This window comes from Aptenodytes patagonicus, chromosome 22, assembly GCF_965638725.1.
Source record: "Aptenodytes patagonicus chromosome 22, bAptPat1.pri.cur, whole genome shotgun sequence".
NCBI lineage: Eukaryota > Metazoa > Chordata > Aves > Sphenisciformes > Spheniscidae > Aptenodytes > Aptenodytes patagonicus.
Window position 1 is genome coordinate 6842609 of NC_134970.1, and position 20252 is coordinate 6862860.

Here is a 20252-nt window from a genome sequence, read left to right on the forward strand (position 1 = left end):
AGTCTCTGTTCTTCAGCACCCTGATTTGTTTATCACTGGTTATTTCTCAAGCGTCATGTTCTTTAGAAGGGTATCAGTACAAAATCCTTCTGGGTTCTGTTTGTTCTCTGGTTTTTTTTGAGTTTTCCTCTGTAAATGTCCATATCTGGAAGCATATCGGGAACTTCTAGTCATTCTTAGGGCACCACCCGTTAGATGTTCCCTGCTGTGACTCAGTAGCCAGGCGATGCTCCTGTCTCTGGCTGCATCTGGATGTATAAATAAAATGGGTGAGGGCATGCGCTGTGACCCATGGGGTAAGTGGCTTGTATCCCTGCGGCTAAACTTCCCTCTTCAGGTCTCCTCCCTTCCAAGGAACAGAGCGAATCGATCCAAGCCAAAGCCGTAGCAGGGAGTCTGTTAACTATTAAAGGATCTGAATGGTCACAGGCGGTTCAGAAAGAAGCACACGGTGTAACACTACAACCTCATTTAAAACTCCCATTTTGACCCTCTACTGCCTGGTCAGTGATGGGTGCCTTGGAAGAAGCTGGTTAAGCAGCCAGCGAACAATCACTTGTGATGGCTCAGCTTTTGAAACCATTGCCTGTCAGAGGGCAAGGAGGCCAGAAGGTCAGAGGACCGCTTGAGGTTGCACCAGACCAGGGAATCAGTCTGGACTGTAAAAGGGGTGAAGGGAGAAGGAGAAAGAGGATATCTTTAATTTGGGTCAGCTCATGGTACAGCCACAAAACCAAGCTCGTTGGCACAACTGAGACGGGGAGGTGCTGTGGGATGGGAACGGACAGCCACGGGAAGCGATGGGGAGAGCGGGTGGAAACGCTGTAGGCAGCAAACCACTTCAGGCTGCTGAACTGGAAACCAATGCTTACTTCCGTTGCAGGAGCCCATCATAGTTTTGTTCTTCATAAAATGAATACAAACCCATAGAAAACAGGGCTAGAAGAGAGACAGAGCGTGGTCCCTCCGTTTCCCCAGCGCACCAGCAGCTGTACCTGCGCCGTTCCTGACAGATGTGTCTTGTGCTTGCAGACTTCCACCAGTGGAAATGGTGCCTCATGCGCTGGAGCTGCAACTGGTGGTCAAAGAAAAATATATGGACCTTGGGGAATTGTTGGGTGGTTGTTGGTTTGTTTGGGGTTTTTGTTTGTTTGGGGTTTTTGTTTTGGGGGGGGGGTTTACAATGAATTGTAAATTCTTTTTAATAACCTCAAATTGCTGAGGTTACTGTTGCAGATCAGTAAAGATTGATCTTTGGAGCAGAGGTCCTCAAACAGATGAGAGTAGCTCCAGGGTCAGATCACTGACTGGCAGCTGGTCTGGAGCTATTTTAGACTGAAACAAGCGAAGGGGAAGAGAAAGACAGTATAAACTGTCTTAATTCTAACAGCACAAGATGCTTCGCATGATGCAGACAGGTCAGCATACCTAAACCAGCCCTCATGGCTTTCCCATGCAAGTGCTGCCTGTGGCCGTAGCGGCTGTCACGGGGATGCCATGTAGCTGCAGGCTGGAGGAGGTGTTCACCAGATTTTGGAGCACGCTTCACGCCGAAAGGTTGGCAGGTTGGCTTTAGGCAGTTTGAATCCTGGCTAGTGGCCAAACAGGTATTTAAATACACCTGGAAATGTCCTGGTAGAGTGTTTGCAGGGGCAAGGAAGACGACGTTGCCTGCAGACCTGTGGCATTCTTGTATTGAAGAAATTTAGGAGCAGATCTCTTCTTGTGTCACTTGGCCATTTGGCTCTTATTTCCTCATGTCTGGATATTTTTGTCTAAGATCACGTCGCTTTGCAAAATTAAATTTTTCACCAATAAAATTTGATCCCTTAGAAAAGGAGGAAAAAAATAAAAGCAGCAAACCCAGGTTTCTGAATTGTGGCCTTTACTAAATTAAAATACAATCCGGCTTGACGTTTTACATGGTGAGTTTTATCCGCAAGAGACAGCGGTAATAAACTGCAGCTGCTGCAAAGCCAACGGGCCACGTGAGAGCCGTGGGGAACTGAGGCACAGGCTGGCAATCACACAAACCAGCGTACAACGGCAGAACGGTTAGATGTGTTTGGGATGGCAGGAGATGCGGTCGTCAGTCCATTACAGCCGTATGTATTTGTTTCTGATTAAATACGTGCTAGCCGTACTGAAAATGATGTAATCTGTTGTAGCCAGCTGCCAAAGCCACTATTCCATCTTGGAGAACCTTTTAATATTATGCTTCAGTAACAGCAGTTTTTATTAAGCAAAGTTTATTGATTTATAGTTTGTGAAAACATATTTTGCATCAGGCTTTTGGGAGTTGGAGGTTATATGGAGGTGGTTTGGCTACACTGGATTATTAATCATATCAATGGGATTTTGTAATCCTTGCATTTGCACAAATGCAAACTTGAGTTGGAAGGCAGCACTATTCATCACGTCAGCTGTAGCTAACAGGACGCTGTAGCAAACCACAGCTCTCAGGTCAGCAGAGCAGCTTTCTGAGGGAGGCAATGACCTTGAAAAACTCTATCAAAAGCAGAGTTCAGCCAGACCTTCTAATTACTCTGCACCCACTGGAAAACAAACTTGACCCCAACCATACCTGACTTGAAAGACAAATGTGGCTTGAGGGAAACGCCGATCTGAGTTGTACCCGATGGGGATGGGTCTGAGGTGTACCTTCCTCATTGCTTTTCCTCCTTCCAGCTCAGCTCTTGCTGTGCCGGCTCCGGGAGGACTTCTGCCTGCAGCAACACGCCACACCAGCGAGGCTGTCCTTTTTTACAGCTGCCCTGCACCAGCACAGCCAAGCACGTAAACCTATGGAGGTGCAGGAGCAGCAGAGCTGCGTAACTGCAGGAGCGTGGTGGCTTTTGCATATAAGAGGGAAAGAACTGGCCCCAAAAGCAGCTGGCTTTATTTTACGTTTAATTTCTGAAACCAACAGGACTCACCAGGAGGAGATGTGCCAACAGAACAATAAAATTCGAGAGGTTCCTAAAACTTTCCTTCTTGATTAAGAAAAGGGAGGACAGCACGGCTGGAGCTGTGCTCCAGGATCTTGTTAAATGGTGGTTATTTAAGTGTAAGCGTTGAGCAGGATCTCTGAGACAAAACACAACAAAATAAATTCCTTGAGAACAATCTTAAAATAGTGCGCATTTTTCTGAGGTTGGCCTGTTGGAGATAGAAGCATAAAGTATTCCCAAAGCATCTATTCTTTTCTTTCTCTTTTTTTTTTTTTTTTTTTAAACAATGTAAATAGTAGACTTTCTCTGCCTTTGCTGGGTCAGATCCCAGCCACAGAAGAGCACAATTGGAAGCAATTAGGCCAATTTCTGACTTGGCAAGAGCAGTGGCCAATCCCCCTTTTGGCACTGCATTTCAGGGCTGCATTTTATCTAAACCTTCCACGAGGAGTTTGGTTTTAATTATACTTTACTGAACTCCTAACAGCTGTAAAAGTTTCTGAGTTTTTAAGGGAAGGCTCCTGCCCTCCACAGTCCGAGCACATTTCTAAAATCAAAACCGTACGGCATTCCTGGCGCTGTGCAGCATCCCGGCGGTCCGGGCGAGTAAAGCCATGGCCAGTGCCTAGCTGTGCCTTCTCCTTGGGATTGACCAATATCAGCAGAGTGAGAACTGGGGGGCTCAGGAGAAAGCGGCTTGTGCAGGGAGGACCAGTACAGTATGATGCTCTTTGCGCTTTTTCTCAGGTCCCATCTCAGATGTCCTGTGTTTTGCCAGCCCACCTGGGTTGAATTGTCTCTGACCCTGCCCGGGAGGGCTGGCAAAACTAGCTGAACCCCTTTGCTGTTCTCCAGCACTACCTGAATGTGCTGCCCACCATGAGATGGACGGGAGGAAAGATGATGTGATCTCTCAGGTGAGAGGTCTCAGAGCTGAGGATTACCAGAAACTTGCAAGTACGCCTGCAAGTGCTCTGTGCTTTTAAGTTTTTCTTTAAAAGTCATCCCCTTGGGTGTCTCAGTGCTCTTTAGCAGGAGTGGCGGGGTCTCGGCTCAGCACTGGCTGCCGTGCTGGTTTCTGAATCAGGACAGTCGCCTCCAGTGCCTCGCTTTTCCCTGGGGTCCTCCTCCCCCCCGCCCCAAACCCTGCAGTGATATGACCCTGTTTAGATTGCAGGAAGGATAATTTCACAACCCGATGCTTCCCTGGCTGCTAATGTGTCTAGTTAAACTTTTGATCCCAAGGGAAATGGAGTCTGGGCAAAACTGACAGTGCTGTTCCAAATTTGCCGGGGAAGAAAAACCTAATGCATACGTACAGTTGATACAGCAGTTTCTCAGCATCCCCTTTTTAATTTTAACAGATTGCACAATATTCATTCAAGAAAAAATCAGGAAGGGAAAGCCCTTTCTTGCACCAGCTTAGTCAGTAAGTGCACGTTTGGCGCCTTGGCTCTTGTTTCCCTCTGTTTATCCCCAACTTCTCTTTCCAAAAATGAAGGAGGGAGAGTTTTATCCTTCACCTTCTGACTCTGACCTCGGAGTTTCCAGCTCTGGGACGGTACAACCTTCTTCACTTACATACGCAGTGCAATGAGCCAGCTAATGCTGCAGAAGTTTAAATGAATATTTTGTGGTTGTTTTAAAAGAAGGGGCAGTGAGTTGAGGAGAGGCGGTTGCTGAGCTGACAGTGCAGGTGCAGCTGGAAGCACGTGGCAAAGGTTTCCAAGGGCGCTGTGGCCAAAAGCAGGGCAGAACTGAGCCGGAAAGATGCCGTTTTCTACTGAAAATATGTCTCCAATGTGATGTCTCAGTAGCCTCTGAAAAATGTTTGTCTGTCTTTGAGCAAATAGCAGGGATGTCTCAGTTAAGGGCCTACTGCAATGTTTGCATGTGGGGCACAGGCTTCCCCTCTCAGACACCTCCTGCACGGCACAGCCATCTCCTAGGAGTACGAGATTTTAGTCATTGTTTTGTTTAACTTGCTTCCTTGGGTGTCAAAGCGTCTCTCTGTGCTAAGAACTGCTGCTTTCCACGTCACCTCTTTTAGTTGGAGCCGTTTTTTGAAGGTGCAAAGTGGAACTTTTTTTTTTCCAGGATTTTTTTTCCCCTCCACCATCATAATTTAAAAAAAAAAAAAAAAAAACAAAAAACAAAGAAACACCTGAATAAGCTGCTCCTTGAAATATCAGCGCAAACACTGGCCTTTGTGCAAAACCCAGGAAAATATTGAGCCAGAAATTGATTTAAAGCAAAATAAATAAATCTGCCCTCCTTCTCTGAAGGTAGCAGCAAGTAGAAGACTGATCCACTGATGAAAACTGTTCTGCAACTTTCATTATGGCAGGGACACTTCCAACAGCTGCTGTAACATCTCATTCAGGCTCTGCTTTCCAGACCTCAGCCTTTATCCAGTTCCTCTCAAACTTAATCACCTTTGTCTCAAAAATACCATTTTTAACTGAAACAACATGGAGAGAGGCACCCGAAAATTGAAGCGTGAAGCTCCGTGCTGTTTCTGCAAGACACTGGACTCGTTTTGTGGCACAGAGATGTGCTTTAAATGAGCCCAAAGGGAGACAAAGTTGCAGGAGGAGAAATCACTGAGCACTAAGAATATCCAGATTTTGGCTGGAGAAGTCCCGGAGCTGCCGCGTGCTGGGGGTGGCAGCAGGTCGCTGCGGGATTGCTCTGCTCTAATGCCGGCAGCAGCGGCAGGAATGATGCTCGCAGGTCCTCCCGTCTCATCAAGTATCTCTCTTCCTCTTTAGAGACATGGAGACAATTGCAGCCTGAAACAATTCATCTCGGTATCCATCACAGGAAGGTTTTAAATACAGTAAACCTGTGGGGGGGTTCCCCTTTGCTGTTCCCAGCAGCTATGTTTAAAGTGATTCCTTTCTTATCCCACCCTTCCTTTGCAGAAGCACACCCCTGCTCTCTCTGCCTGTGGAAATTATTAGTTTCTTTGGAGGAAAAAAAAGACAAAAATTATTTTTCCCTCCTGCTGCAAGCATGCAGGCTGGCTTGGGGACCTGCTCAGGTTTTATTGCTTGGTTTCCACATTGCCTTGCCCAGCTGCGTGTGGACTTCCTCAGCGCTGTTCAAATACATTAGCAGGTGCGTTTGTTGAAATAAACGCAAGCTTGATATTAAGTGGATTACTTGCCTAGCCATTTGTCATCGTGAGAAAAGTGGTCACTGAAGGGGATTAGCATAAAGCGCACAAATAACTTTCACCAAGAGGCTTGTTAATCACTTCCTAATTCCCCTTTCCCGCTCAATAGGGGAGGCTGGGTCATTGGGTCAAAATTAAAAGGGACCAGTCAGGCAGCTGAGGGTTTTAAGAGGCAAATGTCAGAAGCTCTGCTAACAAAAGACCGTGGAGACATCAGCCAGCGTGTTTGCAGCGGAAAAAGGGAAATCTTTCTAATGATAGCCCCGCACCAGAGGCCAGCCGTACGGAAACTGCTTCCCAACTTACTGGCTTTGAGCTTCCTACGGAGAGTGGCCCAAGCCACGGCTGTTTGGACAAGCAGGCAGATGTCCCTGTGACAACGGCAGGCAGCTGCCGGCCATTTGGCCCCATGAGAAGCTTCCCAGACAGCATCCAGCATCGCTTGTGGAAGTGCAGCGGGGCTTAGCTATGGTGGAAAGCCGTCCACTGTCTCCCTTGGGTGGTTTCTCACCTGTATGATGCAAAGAAAGCTTTTGGTGCATGGAGAGAGGGTTAGAGCAAATAAAATAATATGGGGCTGGACCTGCTGCCATGGCTCAAGACTCATGCCAGCACCGGGATGGGCTCCTGGAGCTTTGGTGACCATCTCTACAGCACAGGGCTGGCACCCAGACCTGCCCCGGGAGCCCGGTGGAGGGTGGCCCTGCGGGCGCAGCTCTAGGGAGAACGTGCTAATTAATAGCAGGGCTTGCTTGTCCTTTTGAGCTTTGCCTTTAGCAGCTTTGGCTGAACGTGTTGTCCATCCGCGAGGCTTCAAATGTGCTGGGGTTCTTCAGTTTGTTTCTTGTTTACTGGTCAAATCACTGCGTCTCACATCGGAGGGCTGTGTGGCAGAGCGAGCGAGGATTGCAGATTCCTTGGGGAGGCTCCTGTCATGAATCAGGATTCAAGATGAGGGTTACATTAGGGCAGGCTGAATTAAAAACTTAATAACTAGGTATACGTAATACGTTAGCCGGATCCCTGCATCCTGGCGAGCAGAGGGCAGCGTTGCAGGCAGGCTGAGCGCAGTCTGTGCTGCTCTGGGACTTGCCCCTGTGGTCCTCTGGCTTTGAGCAGGGAGATTGCAGGGTTGCTTGTCTACCCTCCTTGTCCATGTAATAGGGTGACTTAATTCAACTGTCCATGGTGTGTGTGCTCCCAGATACCTGCCCAGTGATCAGAGGCATCGTCTGGGTGCCAGGCAGGAGCAGGAGGTCTGAGTTCTTCAAACATTGGGGTGTCAGACAGGCAGCAAATCTGTCACCCAGCAAGGTGTTTAGCACTAGATTTAGTGGTGTATCTAGGCAGCGCAAACTCCAACATAAGCGTGTCTGGGCACTAAAAGCCTGACCCCTCATCTTCTCTGTAACATCCTTCTTGTGTTGACTCTTTCACTTATTAACAAGGATCTAGGAGAATAACTGGTAGCACCTGCAGGTGGTTTGTGCTCACTCAGAGAAATGATGCTGCTAATGAAACTAGCAGGGGAATGTTGGGCTCAATTTCCAGTTCAAGGGACTGAAAAAGAGTTCAGCTGCACCTTGAATTTGAGTAAACGTCTGCCAGACAAAGAGAAACCTTGCAGAGAAGGAGGTGGCAGGTCAGTGCGGTGTATCCTGCAGGACACCCATGCCATTACCATTTGATTTCTGCAATTGTGGCCTACAGCAAAGGCATCGTTGAGGAAGGCACAGGGGTGATTTGGATGTTGATGGGGAAAGAAGAACCTAACGCATGCTTCAACCAACGTGTCCACCCTTTTGGCTGGTGTAAGGCTCCTCTCCCTCCCTCGTCCAGCTTCTGCTGTGTATCATCTTGCCACGGTGAAGCTTTTCTTCGTGGGGGAGGTACTTGCCCATGGACAAAAAGTACTGTTTGTGATTTCCTGAAGTTCAACACAAATAGGCAGTGAGCTCTGTGTATCATGGTCCGTTAATCACTCTCACCCACATCATGCATAGGGCAGTGATCAAAGTCAGGAAGAATAATTTGATTTAAAAAGGGAAACAATAGATTAGTTTTGGTTCAAAGGAATGGATTTCAATTCTGGAAACTAGGATTTGAAGAACAAGGTTCAGTAGTTTTTAGGTTAGCAAAAGAAATCAAATCTGAAATGCTTCAGAGAAGCTGAAGCAGCTGAAAAGATTCAGGCAGGGATCGGTGATTCCCAGTTTGGGCATGGGAAATAATGCTGTTTAGCTTGTTGTGATCTAGGTGCTGGTATCAGAGGTAGGAAATTGCTGCTGTGTGGTAGCTCTGCAGTTCTTGCATTGAACCTTTAATTCTCCTCGTTATTAACTCCCTTTTTCTTTCTTCTTTTTTCCCTTCAGCATGAAAGACTTTCCAGGTAAGAATTTTATTTTTTGGAGTTTTTTCTATTTAATATTTATTGACAGCATATTTTTGTATGGCTTTGGGGATTCCCTGTGCTTCAAATCAACAGCATAAGCTGAAGCTGGTACTGGCCATTTGGTTTTTACCTTAGCTCAACTGTTGGGCCAGTTTGCTTTCATCCTTTGCTCCCCAAATTATTTAACAGCTACTCTGCAGAGAAAAAAAAACCCTCTGTGCCCTATTAGAAGTGGAGCCCATTCCCACCATGAAGATGAGAGGTCCATGGGAAATTACTGCCCATTTGGGGTTTGGGCTGATACCCACTGGATTTCTTCCAGTTTTTAAAAGGGTGATGGCTGCCTGCCTTCGGCAGCGATGCCCTGCTGCGGGGTGGAGGGTGCTCTCGGCCGCCCCAGCGCCTGTGCGCAGCCGGGTCTGCCACGGCCCCGAGTCGCAACCGGTCAGGCTGATACTGGCTGTCCCAAAGTAACAGTGGCTCCACGGTGCTAGATCTTCATCGTGTTTTAGGTTGGAAGCAGCTACGAACCCTACCACCAGTGACTCCTCCTACAGCGATCGTGCCTCCAGCCGCTCCAGTGCCTACACCCGGAGGGAGAACCGGTTAGCCGCCCTCAGCAGCAGAGCAGAAGAGGAGAGTAACAGGGACTATAAAAAAGTAGGGTTTTTTGAATGTATTATTGTCACTGCATGCACCTTTGAAGCTGCCTGTTGCTGCAGAAACCTGCACTGAGAGTCTTTGGAAAGAAAGAGAAAAAGTTTATTTTTATTTTCTCTGTTTCCATTGCTTTTGGAAGTCACACCAGCCTTTTTCAAATGCATCAGCCCTTCAGAGGGTCGAAAAAGGACAAGGGGTGAAAGGACACCGTGCAAAGTCAGATATCTGGGGGAGGGGGACTGAGGAGCCAGGCTGGAGAAATGCTGGGAGGGATTTGAAAGGAGCAAGAAAAGATGCTGTTGAGCATGCCAGCATGGCTCAAGCGCAGCATTATTTTTGCTGCTATAACGTTCCAGAATTATTTTTTCTATAATCTCTGAAACTTTCAACATAATCCTTGAAAGGCAGTAATATGGACTGCCACGCACATCTAGTATCAATGTAAAGACCATATGAGAAGTAAACAGATTAAGATGACCTTAATTCTGAAATTACTATGATGCTGAAAAGCCTCGCGCGATAAGCAGCACCCCACTCTTCTTCATGAACATGTCTGGCCAGAAGAGGCAGGCAGTACGCCCAGTTTGTCCTCTTAGAGGGATGGTAATTCTGCTTGTTTGAAGGAAGTGAAGGGGAAAAGATCCATTTTGGAGTGGCCTAAAATTGTCCTTCTTTCTCCTCCTCTTCAAACTAAAAGCACAGAAGAGCAAGTAGGCTGTGTTGTGTTGGGGAGCACAACAGAATCACAGGTTCAGATACATCCAGCATACGTAACTTAGTGCTTGGTGGTTTACCTAAATTTAAAACACCCTACAAAATTAAACAGCTGTTGTCTTATTTCATATGAATTATGAAAACGTTAATAAAGTATCCAAACTAGTTCTGTTTGCCCTTCTTCTAATAGCCTGACATGGGGGAGCGAAGCAAACCCCGCAGCTGCCTCTGCTCAGTGCTGAGGACACACGTCTGCTCGGAGTAGTGCGGCAGAACTGGGTCTGTGCAGTGGCCGAAGAGCAGCCTGGTTAACTGAAGTCTTTTGTTTCATATTTCAGTTATATGAAAGCGCCCTGTCTGAAAATCAAAAGCTGAAGACAAAACTGCAAGAAGCCCAGCTTGAATTGGCCGACATCAAATCAAAGTTGGAAAAAGCAGCCCAGGTAAGGCAAAAACCGCCTCTTAGACGGGAGAAACTGAGCACCGGCCCACGACAAGGCAGTGCATGTTCCAGCATGGGAAAGGATTTAGCTCTTGGGAGGGAAGGTGCTACAGAGGAGGCTGTTATTTTTCACAGAAATAAGTGTGAGTGATTCTGTAAAGACTGCTTCTCCGGGCAAGTGCATCTGTAGGCTATCTAGGCCTTTGTGCAGCATCCTGTGAACGCCTCTCGGTTTTAATAGCTTTCTATTCTTAATTTATATAGCAGAAACAGGAGAAAACTTCTGACCGGTCCAGCATGCTGGAGATGGAAAAAAGGGTATGTGTCTCTGCTTTCTTCTGAGTCACAATCTTTGCCTCATGTTGCTCTGCAGGGCATAGTAATTTCTTGAAGGAGAGTGTTAATTAAAAGATAAGTTATTTTTTTGCTTTGTGGAGCAGTGCACAGTGATAATTGTGTTCTGACCTTTTCAGTGTCTGAGACTTTTCTGCTCTCTTTGCAAATTAGCTTAGTTCTGATTTCTTTCTCTTGTAATAGGAAGCTGCGGACCGAAGAATTGTATTGTATCGTGCTAAGAGACTGTTGGTCCATTGTGCTTTAAAATATTCTTGATCCTTATAAATAAAGACTGTTTGGGGATGGTGGGGGGAACGAGGCAAAACACTAGCTGGGTGTCTGTCTTGTGATTATACTTGAAAGCTGAATGTTTGAATGCTCCTTCCTCTTAATTGAACAGTCAGATTCATTGCAGTAAGCTAAGCTGAACAGGCAGTGTCTGGCTAAATTTCTGCCTTAAGTGACCATAGCTTCGGTCAGATTGGAAGGGACCCGAGGAGATCTGTAGCGCATCCCAGCAGAGTCAACCAGGTTAGTCAGGGCTTTGTCCCATCATTTCATCAAGACCTCTGAGTGTTGAGTTTCCACAGCTGCAGCCCCTTCTTCCAGTTCTTACCTATCCTCATAGTGGTTTTTTTGTTTCCCTACATCTAGTCAGAACCTCCCCTGCTCCAGCTGATGGCCATTACGGCTCATCTTCCCACCAGTACCTCAGTGGTTAATTAAAGCTGGAGCCTGGCTCTAATTTTTCAGTAACACCCACTTACATGTTGGAGGGTTGCCTGAAGTGGAGGTTCCTCCTAAAGTGTTTCATCTCCTGAATATTTAGGAGCTTTGCTGGATGGTCGAACCGTGTGTTTAAATTCAATTCGTACCATGAAAGATCTTAATTATTTATGTGTAAACACTTCCCGGGATTTGCCACATATAATCCGGAGGAGGTGACGTTCAGGATCCCCACTTTGGACAGAGTTAGGCAGAGCACACCAGCCCTCAGTACAAGTGTGTGATGTACCTACCGGTGCAGGTGCAACCAAGGTTGCTGAAGTTGAGCTGATGCTCGGGCCATGGCACTGCTGTGTAAGCTCAGCTGAGCATCTCCGCACCAGTCTGAACCCCGAGACTGAGATTCTCAAAGCAATGATCCGTGTGGGCCTGATTCCTAGGTGTGCTTAAAGCGGGCTGAGTGGGGTTATCAAACATGCAACCATCACTGTCATCTGAACATCGCTGCTGGGGGAAGTCATGACACGGGTGGAGCTTTTTTTGGGGGGAAAAAAAGAGAGTGTGGTGGTCAGAGCACTTGCCCTGAGCAGACATCCCCAACAAGAGGGAGCTCACACCACGCATCCAACCTCCCACCCGTGTGATGCTTCCAAGCTGGGGCAATGTCCCGCATCACTTTTGTTGAATTAGGATCACGACAGCCACAAATACAGGTTTCTGAGAGTTAGAGAGAAAAAAAGGTGCCTGAGTGTTCTCAGTGAAGATGGTATTAACTGTTTCCAGGATGGCTTACGCATTTTGCACTGACAAATCCCTGGATGAAGTGTGCTGTGGACAAAAAATGACCCAGAACCCATCATCCACGGCCACACTCAAAAGCTGTGTTTTCCTCACTCTCCTGGCCTCATGTTTCTTTGCAGAGGGCGAAGGAGTGGGCCAGAGAGTGTAAAGCCTGTTCCCGACCCACGTTTGCCATTTCCTCCTGCTCAGTGTGCTTTCCTGGGGCGGTTTGAGCCCTCCCGTGTTGAAAAATTCATTGATGGAGTCCAGGTCTCTCCCTCTAGGCAAGGGCTCTAGCTGTCCACGGAGGGCACCACGAGTACTCACGTGGCAGAGCCTACCTGTGTCATTGTCGGTTTCCAAAATATACTGAAAGCAGTCAGCTTTACAGCTTTGAAGCCCTAAATTAATCTGGGAGAAGCAGCATTTCCAGGCGCCTTTCCCTGTTCACTGTTTCCTATTTGACGGGCTCGGTGAGTTTTCTCATTGCCTCCTTTAGTGGGGTGCAGTTCAATCCATGGCTTCACCTACAGAGCTCAAAATCACATTACATCAGAAAGTCCTGAAAACTGGGATCACTAAAGGTGGGGGAATAGTTTCATTGAAGGGGTGTGAAGAGAGCTCAGGATCAAGACATCTGCCGAAACAGGCCCAGCACGTATCGCCTGCTGGTTTACCAGCTGCTCTGTCCCATCTGATCAGCTCCTAGTTGTAACCTGTGTGTTACTTTGAGATGCTTTTCAGTGAATGCTCCTACAGAAATACGACTCTTATTTTTCTTTAAAAGAAAATGTGCTGTAAGTTTTTCTTTTAAATCCTTGTGACCATCTTTGTTATGAATCCTTGTAAACAGGAGAAGCGAGCCCTGGAGCGGAAACTCTCTGAAATGGAAGAGGAGATGAAGGTAGGAAATAATCTATTCACTCTGTTCCGTTTTTTATGTTTTGTATTAATGTCTTTTGGGATTGTAACCCAGGAATAGGATATTAAAGGTGTACATGGGAAGGGACTCGTGTTACCTCTGAGCATGTTCCTTCATGCAGTCAGAACTTACTTTAATGGCCATGTTCTCCAAACACGAAACTAATAAAACTGTCCTATTATCGTTCATCTGATTGCACCATATGTTTAATTTGTTATGCTGTTTGATTCAAGAACTGTGAAAGCTGTTCTCCTTAAATGCTTTCCAAAACTAACCTTTTGTGGCATCGATGAGTTTCATTGTGCTGACCCTCTGTGCTCTGAATAGTCTGCAGCCCCAGTTAAGCCGTTGTGGTTCTCTCCAGATGGGTAAGAAGACAAAGCTGGCTTTTGAGATCACGCACACTAGCCAGGAAAAAACACAGAGTGATTGTATTTCTGTACTCCCTTCCTAAAGCATGTTACTGGAAGGCTGTGTCAGTGAGTCAGCCTGGAATAGATTTCAGCAAAGAGGAATTTGCTTCCTGGTGAAATGTGCAGCATGGCTTACTGTCACGAGACATCCGCCACCGACTGCTCCTTCGCGTTCTCCTCTCTCTCGTGGCATTGCTTCGAAGAACCAGAAGGATGGTTCTCCTCCTGCTGTGGCTTGGATGCCCTGCGAGCACGGGGCTAGGGGGGAGCACTGCAGAGCAGGAAGCAGTGTGTTTTGCCACCTAAGTACACCTAAAACTTCACACTGATTTTGCAGCATTACATCATTTTACGCTATATTTTAATGCTCGTATTCACAGAATGCCCCCCTTTGCTCTGTGCCCTGCGCTTTCATTCCCTTTGAGCATGACCCAGGTGGGACCAAGCTACTTTAAGAAGGAAGGACCCCATCTGAGAGCTGTGAGCTCTCCCGGCACCGTGCACTGATGGAAGCAATTTCCTGCCACCCTGGAGGAGGTTCCAACTTTATGTTTCTATTTGAAGCTTCATATATTTACCGAGCGTACGTCTTTGAAAGGAGCCATTGGCTTGTGCTGCATCTTCTACTGCAATAAGTAGCAGAACGATTTGGTGGAGTCTTACTGTAAAGGCTCTCTTGTTCTTTCATGGAGGAGAAAATAAGTGTGGATGTGCTAGCCAGAAGGGGAAGGAGAAAGGACTGAATGCCTAAATTCCAAATTCTTTGTTCACTGAACAGGTAGCAACCTTTAACTCCAGAAAGACCTTCCTGTAATTACAGAAATACAGCCTTCAAGAGAAAATGCAGACAGTAGCAGTTTGTGTTGTTTCTTCAGCTATGCGGATCACTCTGCAAACCAGCTCAGTCCATGGAGTAAAAAGCCAAATTGGTGTCCTCTAGTGGCCTGTCGGTTTTGAAACATTTATATTGATTTGGAAAGCAATTAATGAAAGAAGGTGCCTGTAGGAACTGTTGGACGCAGCCAAAGTGCCCCTGGTTCGGGTAGTCCGGAGCTGCAGACTGATGGAAGCCAAGATGGTGCAAAAGGAGAAACACTGCTAGAAGTTCGACATATTCTTATATTGCCCCGAAGCTGCTGGTCACTGCTGGAGACGTGAGCTAAAGGAGCCTGTGGTCTAGCTGAAAATGAGCTATCAGGTCCTCGAGAGTGGTACTTACTCTTTGCTCTCTGCTGCGTTCTTGCTGCATTGAACAACCAAAGTGGCCTTTTGTTAGTGGAATAAATAGACATGAAATTTGAAAATATCTCTTCTGAGGTTCTGCTACATTTCCACTAGTTTTTGCAAAAACTTGAGCACGTGGTGAGTACCTGTGTGCACTGTGACATGTCTTTCTTGACAGCCACTCAATAAAAGGAGTATAAAATCTCTGAAGATAAAAAAGTTGAACTGGCAAAGTCCATAAGGAAAGCACTTTTCATGTCCACTTACACCGTGCCTTAAAGCGGGAGAGTCAGCCCAGCTGTGTTTACCTAGAATGAGATAACCTCCACAGAGCACCTGTATTAATCCCTAGTGTGGAAGTTGAGCCAGGAAAACAAATCTATTAATTCTGGTTAGACTTTCATTCCTGCTTCTTGCGCTAGCTGAGTAGCTGTCGAGCAGAATCAGAAGGAATAAGCGACTTAAGCAAACCCACCAGTTTCCTTTAACATGGAGAGCAGCAAGGGGAAACAATCAAACATGCCAGGTTATTAGGTCTCAAGTAATACTGTGGGTTTTGGGATTCTTTCCACTGGTCTTTGAATTGAACCAGTCCGGCATGGCTCACATCTAGCTTTTGATCCTTGGGTGTCTGTGTCCAGTTCTGTGCATCAGACGCCCTGGCCAGGGCTTTCCTCTTCTTGCAGCTGACCTCTTAGGAAGAGGAGGCACAGCAGTGGTCACGGGAAGGTCCTCGGTTTCTGTGACCGAAACACTTTGTACTTCAGGGTACGCTTGAGGTAACGAGCTTTGTGCCTTTCATGAGTTTAACCACTGCTAACGAAGCGATCAAGAAATGGAGAGGAGCAGGACAAATTCGGTGATCTCAAAGAAGTCATTCTGTCAGCCTGTCAGCCTGACCTCGGTGCCGGGGAAGATTATGGAGCGGTTCATCTTGAGGGCGCTCACAAGGCATGTGCAGGACAACCAGGGGATCAGGCCCAGCCAGCACGGGTTCATGAGAGGCAGGTCCTGCTTGACCAACCTGATCTCCTTCTATGACCGGGTGACCCGCCTAGTGGATGAGGGAAAGGCTGTGGATGTGGTCTACCTGGACTTCAGTAAGGCCTTTGACACCGTCTCCCACAGCATTCTCCTCGAGAAGCTGGCGGCTCACGGCTTAGACAGGTGGACTCTGCGCTGGGTAAAAAACTGGCTGGACAGCCGGGCCCAGAGAGTTGTGGTGAATGGAGTTAAATCCAGCTGGCGGCCGGTCACGAGCGGTGTTCCCCAGGGCTCAGTACTGGGGCTGGTCTTGTTCAATATCTTTATCGATGATCTGGACAAGGGGATTGAGTGCACCCTCAGGCAGTTTGCAGATGACACCAAGTTGGGCGGGAGTGTTGATCTGCTCAAGGGTAGGAAGGCTCTGCAGAGGGACCTGGACAGGCTGGATCGATGGGCCCAGACCAATTGTACAAGGTTCAACAAGGCCAAGTGCCGGGTCCTGCACTTCGGCCACAACAACCCCATGCAGCGCTACAGGCTTGGGGAAGAGCGGCTGGAAAGCTGCCTGGCGGAAAAGGACCTGGGGGTGCTGGTCGACAGCTGGCTGAACATGAGCCGGCTGTGTGCCCAGGTGGCCAAGAAGGCCAATGGCATCCTGGCCTGTATCAGAAATAGTGCGGCCAGTAGGAGTAGGGAAGCGATCGTGCCCCTGTACTCGGCACTGGTGAGGCCGCACCTTGAATACTGTGTTCAGTTTTGGGCCCCTCACTCCAAGAAGGACGTTGAGGTGCTGGAGCGTGTCCAGAGAAGGGCAACGAGGCTGGTGAGGGGTCCGGAGAACAAGTCTGATGAGGAGCGGCTGAGGGAACTGGGGTTGTTTAGCCTGGAGAAAAGGAGGCTGAGGGGAGACCTCATCGCTCTCTACAACTACCTGAAAGGAGGTTGTAGCGAGGTGGGTGTTGGTCTTTTCTCCAAAGTAACAAGCGATAGGACAAGAGGAAACGGCCTCAAGTTGTGCCAGGGGAGGTTTAGATTGGACGTGAGGAAAAATTTCTTTACTGAAAGAGTGGTGAAACATTGGAACAGGCTGCCCAGGGGAGTGGTGGAGTCCCCATCCCTGGAAGTATTTAAAAGACGAGTAGATGAGGCGCTTAGGGACATGGTTTAGTGGGCATGGTGGTGTTGGGTTGACAGTTGGACTCGATGATCTTAGAGGTCTTTTCCAACCTCAATGATTCTATGATTCTAAGTCTTTGGTGCCAGAGCTGCTCCTGCAGACCTGCTGTTGTGCAGGTGACAGAGCAGTGCAGCATTTTCCTAAGTGACTGCAGAATTTAACTGGAGATCCAGCAACTTGGCTGAGGAAGGAGAAAGTAAATTAGCGTTTGCACTGAACTGAATTCAATGCCAAGTGCCTGAGGTCCCAACTTCACACAGCAATTTTTCTTGAAGGTCACAGAAGCTTCTTTATTCCGTGGCAGCACTGCACCTCCTGGCTTTGTACAGTGTGCATGCTTGGGGCATTTTTATTTCCCCTAGTGTTGCAGGCACAAAATCCTTTCACTGAAGACAGGTACAGCTGAACCAAGAAACCTGCTTTCGGTAAGCCAAGTATCAAGCAGAGTGATAAGCAATCACAGCGGTATCGTCCAGATTCTGGTCTTCGCCCTTGGCTTCAGTCCCAGCTTCCCAGCCTTTGCTAGGTTTCTTGGATAAATAGAAGGCTGTCCTACCGGCAGCACACACACTTTTTTACATAAGTGATCCTTTTTATCGTCTGTGGCAGCGTGCTGAGGCTGAGCTGCATCTGATCGTGCCATGCTGAGGTTTCGTGCTATATTGGTATGGAAAAATAAAGGTGGTCTCTAAAACGATCACAATCCTTTCTATCCTGCGTAGCATGGCACCCTGTTTTACATATGTTTGATGTTTTCTGCCAGCCAGATGCTCAGCTGTGTTCCCTGTGATAAAACACAGGATGTTTATAATCCATGACACCACCAGAAGAAATGGCTTTTCCAGTATGAACCATCCTCCGGCGGCTCCTGGGTGTGATGTATCGCAGGACAGATGTGTGATGTCCATCTGTGTCCTCACCAAGCACAGGGGGAGCCGGCACAGCTCGGATGGGTTAAGTGATGGATAAATGGCTGAGATTTGGTGAGAGGGGATCTCACTGCTGAGGTGTCCCTGAAGTTCTCCTGCAGTTTGTTGGCTGTAGCTCTGTCTCAGGACCTGTTGATTTTTCCAGTGTCAGAATTGCGTTGGCGTAGTCCAAGTAGCAGGAGCTGCTTTGTCAGTTTGATGTCCTCGGGGGGCTCAAACCCCATCCTTTGCTGACTCCCTGCACTCACCTGCCTTGCTTCTGTTGGTTTTGCAAGGATTTTGGACAAGGTATCTTGATTCCTTAACGGGGAGCAGAGGTAGTGCTTTTGAGTAACTAGAATTAAGCTGATGGATGGGGGCTACACGAAATACTTCTCTTTTACACAGGAATGAGCCCTTGGACAAAATGTCCTGGGATGCAGCAGGTTCCTTGCCAACTGCAGCCAGCTCCACGTCATGCAAGTTGGGTGGAAGTTCATGCAAGTTCTTCATATCGCAGTAGATTTGCCCATGCTGCTTCTGGTTAAGGACAGACAGTGACCTCCCTTTGAGCACTTTCTGCTAATTAAATGGCAGAAGGGAATCCCCCTCCCAGTAGACCCTTCCCTCTGTCTCCTTCCTGCCGTCGCAAGCTCACAAGTAGGAGGACACCGGGAGGAGCATGTTGGTTTGCGGGCAGGACAGAAGCTGCTTTGGTTCTGGGCTGGGATTTTTTCCACTTGAACTTAAAACTACTCTTCTCGCAGATGTTTCCCTTCCTGCCTTCCCCCTGCCCAGTGTCTGTGCTCCTTCCACCATGAAGGAGTTTCTCATTCATGTGGCCCTGCTGCACGGCGAGCTGTCGGGAGGAAGGAGGGACGGGACACTGCCCAGAAAGCAGCTCTGCATCCCTCAGCATGTCCTGGCCCCCGCGCTTGGTATAAATGTCCAGCACATGGTTTCGCTTTAGCATCACTGGGAAAAATGTTGTCCTTGTAGAAATGGTGATGTCTGCATGGCTTTTACCATTTTCCTGTTTTGCCTTCCTCATTGCTTTTATGTTCTGTGTCTCCCCGTTGCCGCTATACCTGTGCTAGCCCCAGCTTTGGGGCTCGATTTCTACACCATCCTTTGCTTCTTTTTGTTTCTTTTGTAACCAAGAATGCCATGTTTGCACGTGCCTCCTGCGTAAGATGCTGTGATCTAGTTAAAATCAGCGGTTTAAGGTTCTGACTTTTCACCTCTGGAGATCAGGGATACATTGAGCCCCGTGACAGAGAAGAGTTGAATCTGGGCAGGGATGAAAAACCCACACACAGCCCAGACCTTTTGGCAGGACTGAAGCCTGAGCAGACCCAAGAGCCGTCATTCAGGTGCTGCAGGGACGAGGGATGCAAGTAGACGTGGTACGTGTCTCGGTGGTCAGCTGTAGGACAGTGACACTTTCAGGTGCTTCAGTCTGTGCCTTTAAAATCTCCCATGAAGCTCTGATCGCTCTTTGCTACACAAGACTGCTTTAGCTTTTAGAGATCCGTGAAGAAAAGGAGTTTTAAAGAAATTCTCAGTTGCCAGCAGTGTTTTCAAAGCCTGCGTGGGTGGTAAGTCAATGGTGATAATTCTCACAGTAGTTCCTAAGTCCAGGGGCTGTGTGCTGCTGGAGCTCGCTGTCTGGGTAAACTAGAATATAACCTGCAAGAGACTGTCCTGCTTTGTGGTGGGAAATCCCTTTATTTGACCTTTCTAAAGGCTTTGGGGGCCCCTGGAGAAAGGGATGGTTCCCAAAACATCCTCAGTGTGTTGTAAGGCTTTCCCCATTTCCCCCAGCATCTGAGCTGCTGCCCATCCAGCACTCACTGCTACTAATTTTTCTTTTATTCTCTTTTTTTCTTTCACTGCTTGTGGACTAAATTCACATTTCTGTGCCCTTTTGTCTTCGTGGTGTGTTTTCTCTGTCTTTTTCTGTCCACTCCTCTCACTCTCTGCAGAATCTCCACCAGCTCAAACAGATTCACACTCTGAGGCAGATGAATGAGCAACTGCTGGCTGAAAACAGGGCTCTGACCCGGGTCGTAGCCAGACTTTCTCTGCCTGCCAAGCCCTCCGAATCAGAGGAGCTGTAGCTGCTTTCCCTTCGGCTCATCTCGCCTCCCTCTTCCACTCTTCCAGGCAGGTCTCCGCTCCCTTGCCCGGGCTGTTCCCCCTCGCCTCGTTGCTCTCGAGGGTGTCTGACGAAGCTTGTGGCTCAAAAGCAGCATGTGGCAAAGGATCCTCCGAAAGCCAAAAGCATGGTGTTACTGCCCGGCTGAAGGCAGGGTTTCTTTCGCTGGAGGCTCTGTTCGGTCCTGCTGACTTTCGCTCTGCTTGGCAGATGATGCTGACCTCGCCGTTTTACTAACCGGCCGCATCGGGGGGGCTGCCTTGTCCATGTGGAGCCCATCGTCT

General features: G+C 47.9%; 2 protein-coding genes across 7 annotated transcripts in view; one reads left to right on the top strand and one right to left on the bottom strand.

Moving 5' to 3' along the window:
* Positions 1–20252, bottom strand: part of TNNI1 (troponin I1, slow skeletal type) — a 279093-nt gene that overhangs the window by 142576 nt on the left and 116265 nt on the right. The gene's annotated exons all lie outside the window — the stretch shown is intronic.
* Positions 1–20252, top strand: part of PPP1R12B (protein phosphatase 1 regulatory subunit 12B) — a 127774-nt gene that overhangs the window by 100166 nt on the left and 7356 nt on the right. For 3 of the 6 annotated variants that reach the window (XM_076358198.1, XM_076358200.1, XM_076358202.1), the window contains 6 exons: positions 8502–8518; positions 9034–9181; positions 10234–10338; positions 10602–10655; positions 13033–13083; positions 19796–19976. In XM_076358198.1, the coding sequence (XP_076214313.1) occupies positions 8502–8518; positions 9034–9181; positions 10234–10338; positions 10602–10655; positions 13033–13083; positions 19796–19930 (510 nt within the window). In that variant the 3' untranslated portion in view covers positions 19931–19976. The remainder of the gene's footprint in view (positions 1–8501; positions 8519–9033; positions 9182–10233; positions 10339–10601; positions 10656–13032; positions 13084–19795; positions 19977–20252) is intronic. The other 3 variants (XM_076358199.1, XM_076358201.1, XM_076358203.1) reach the window with 1 other exon arrangement.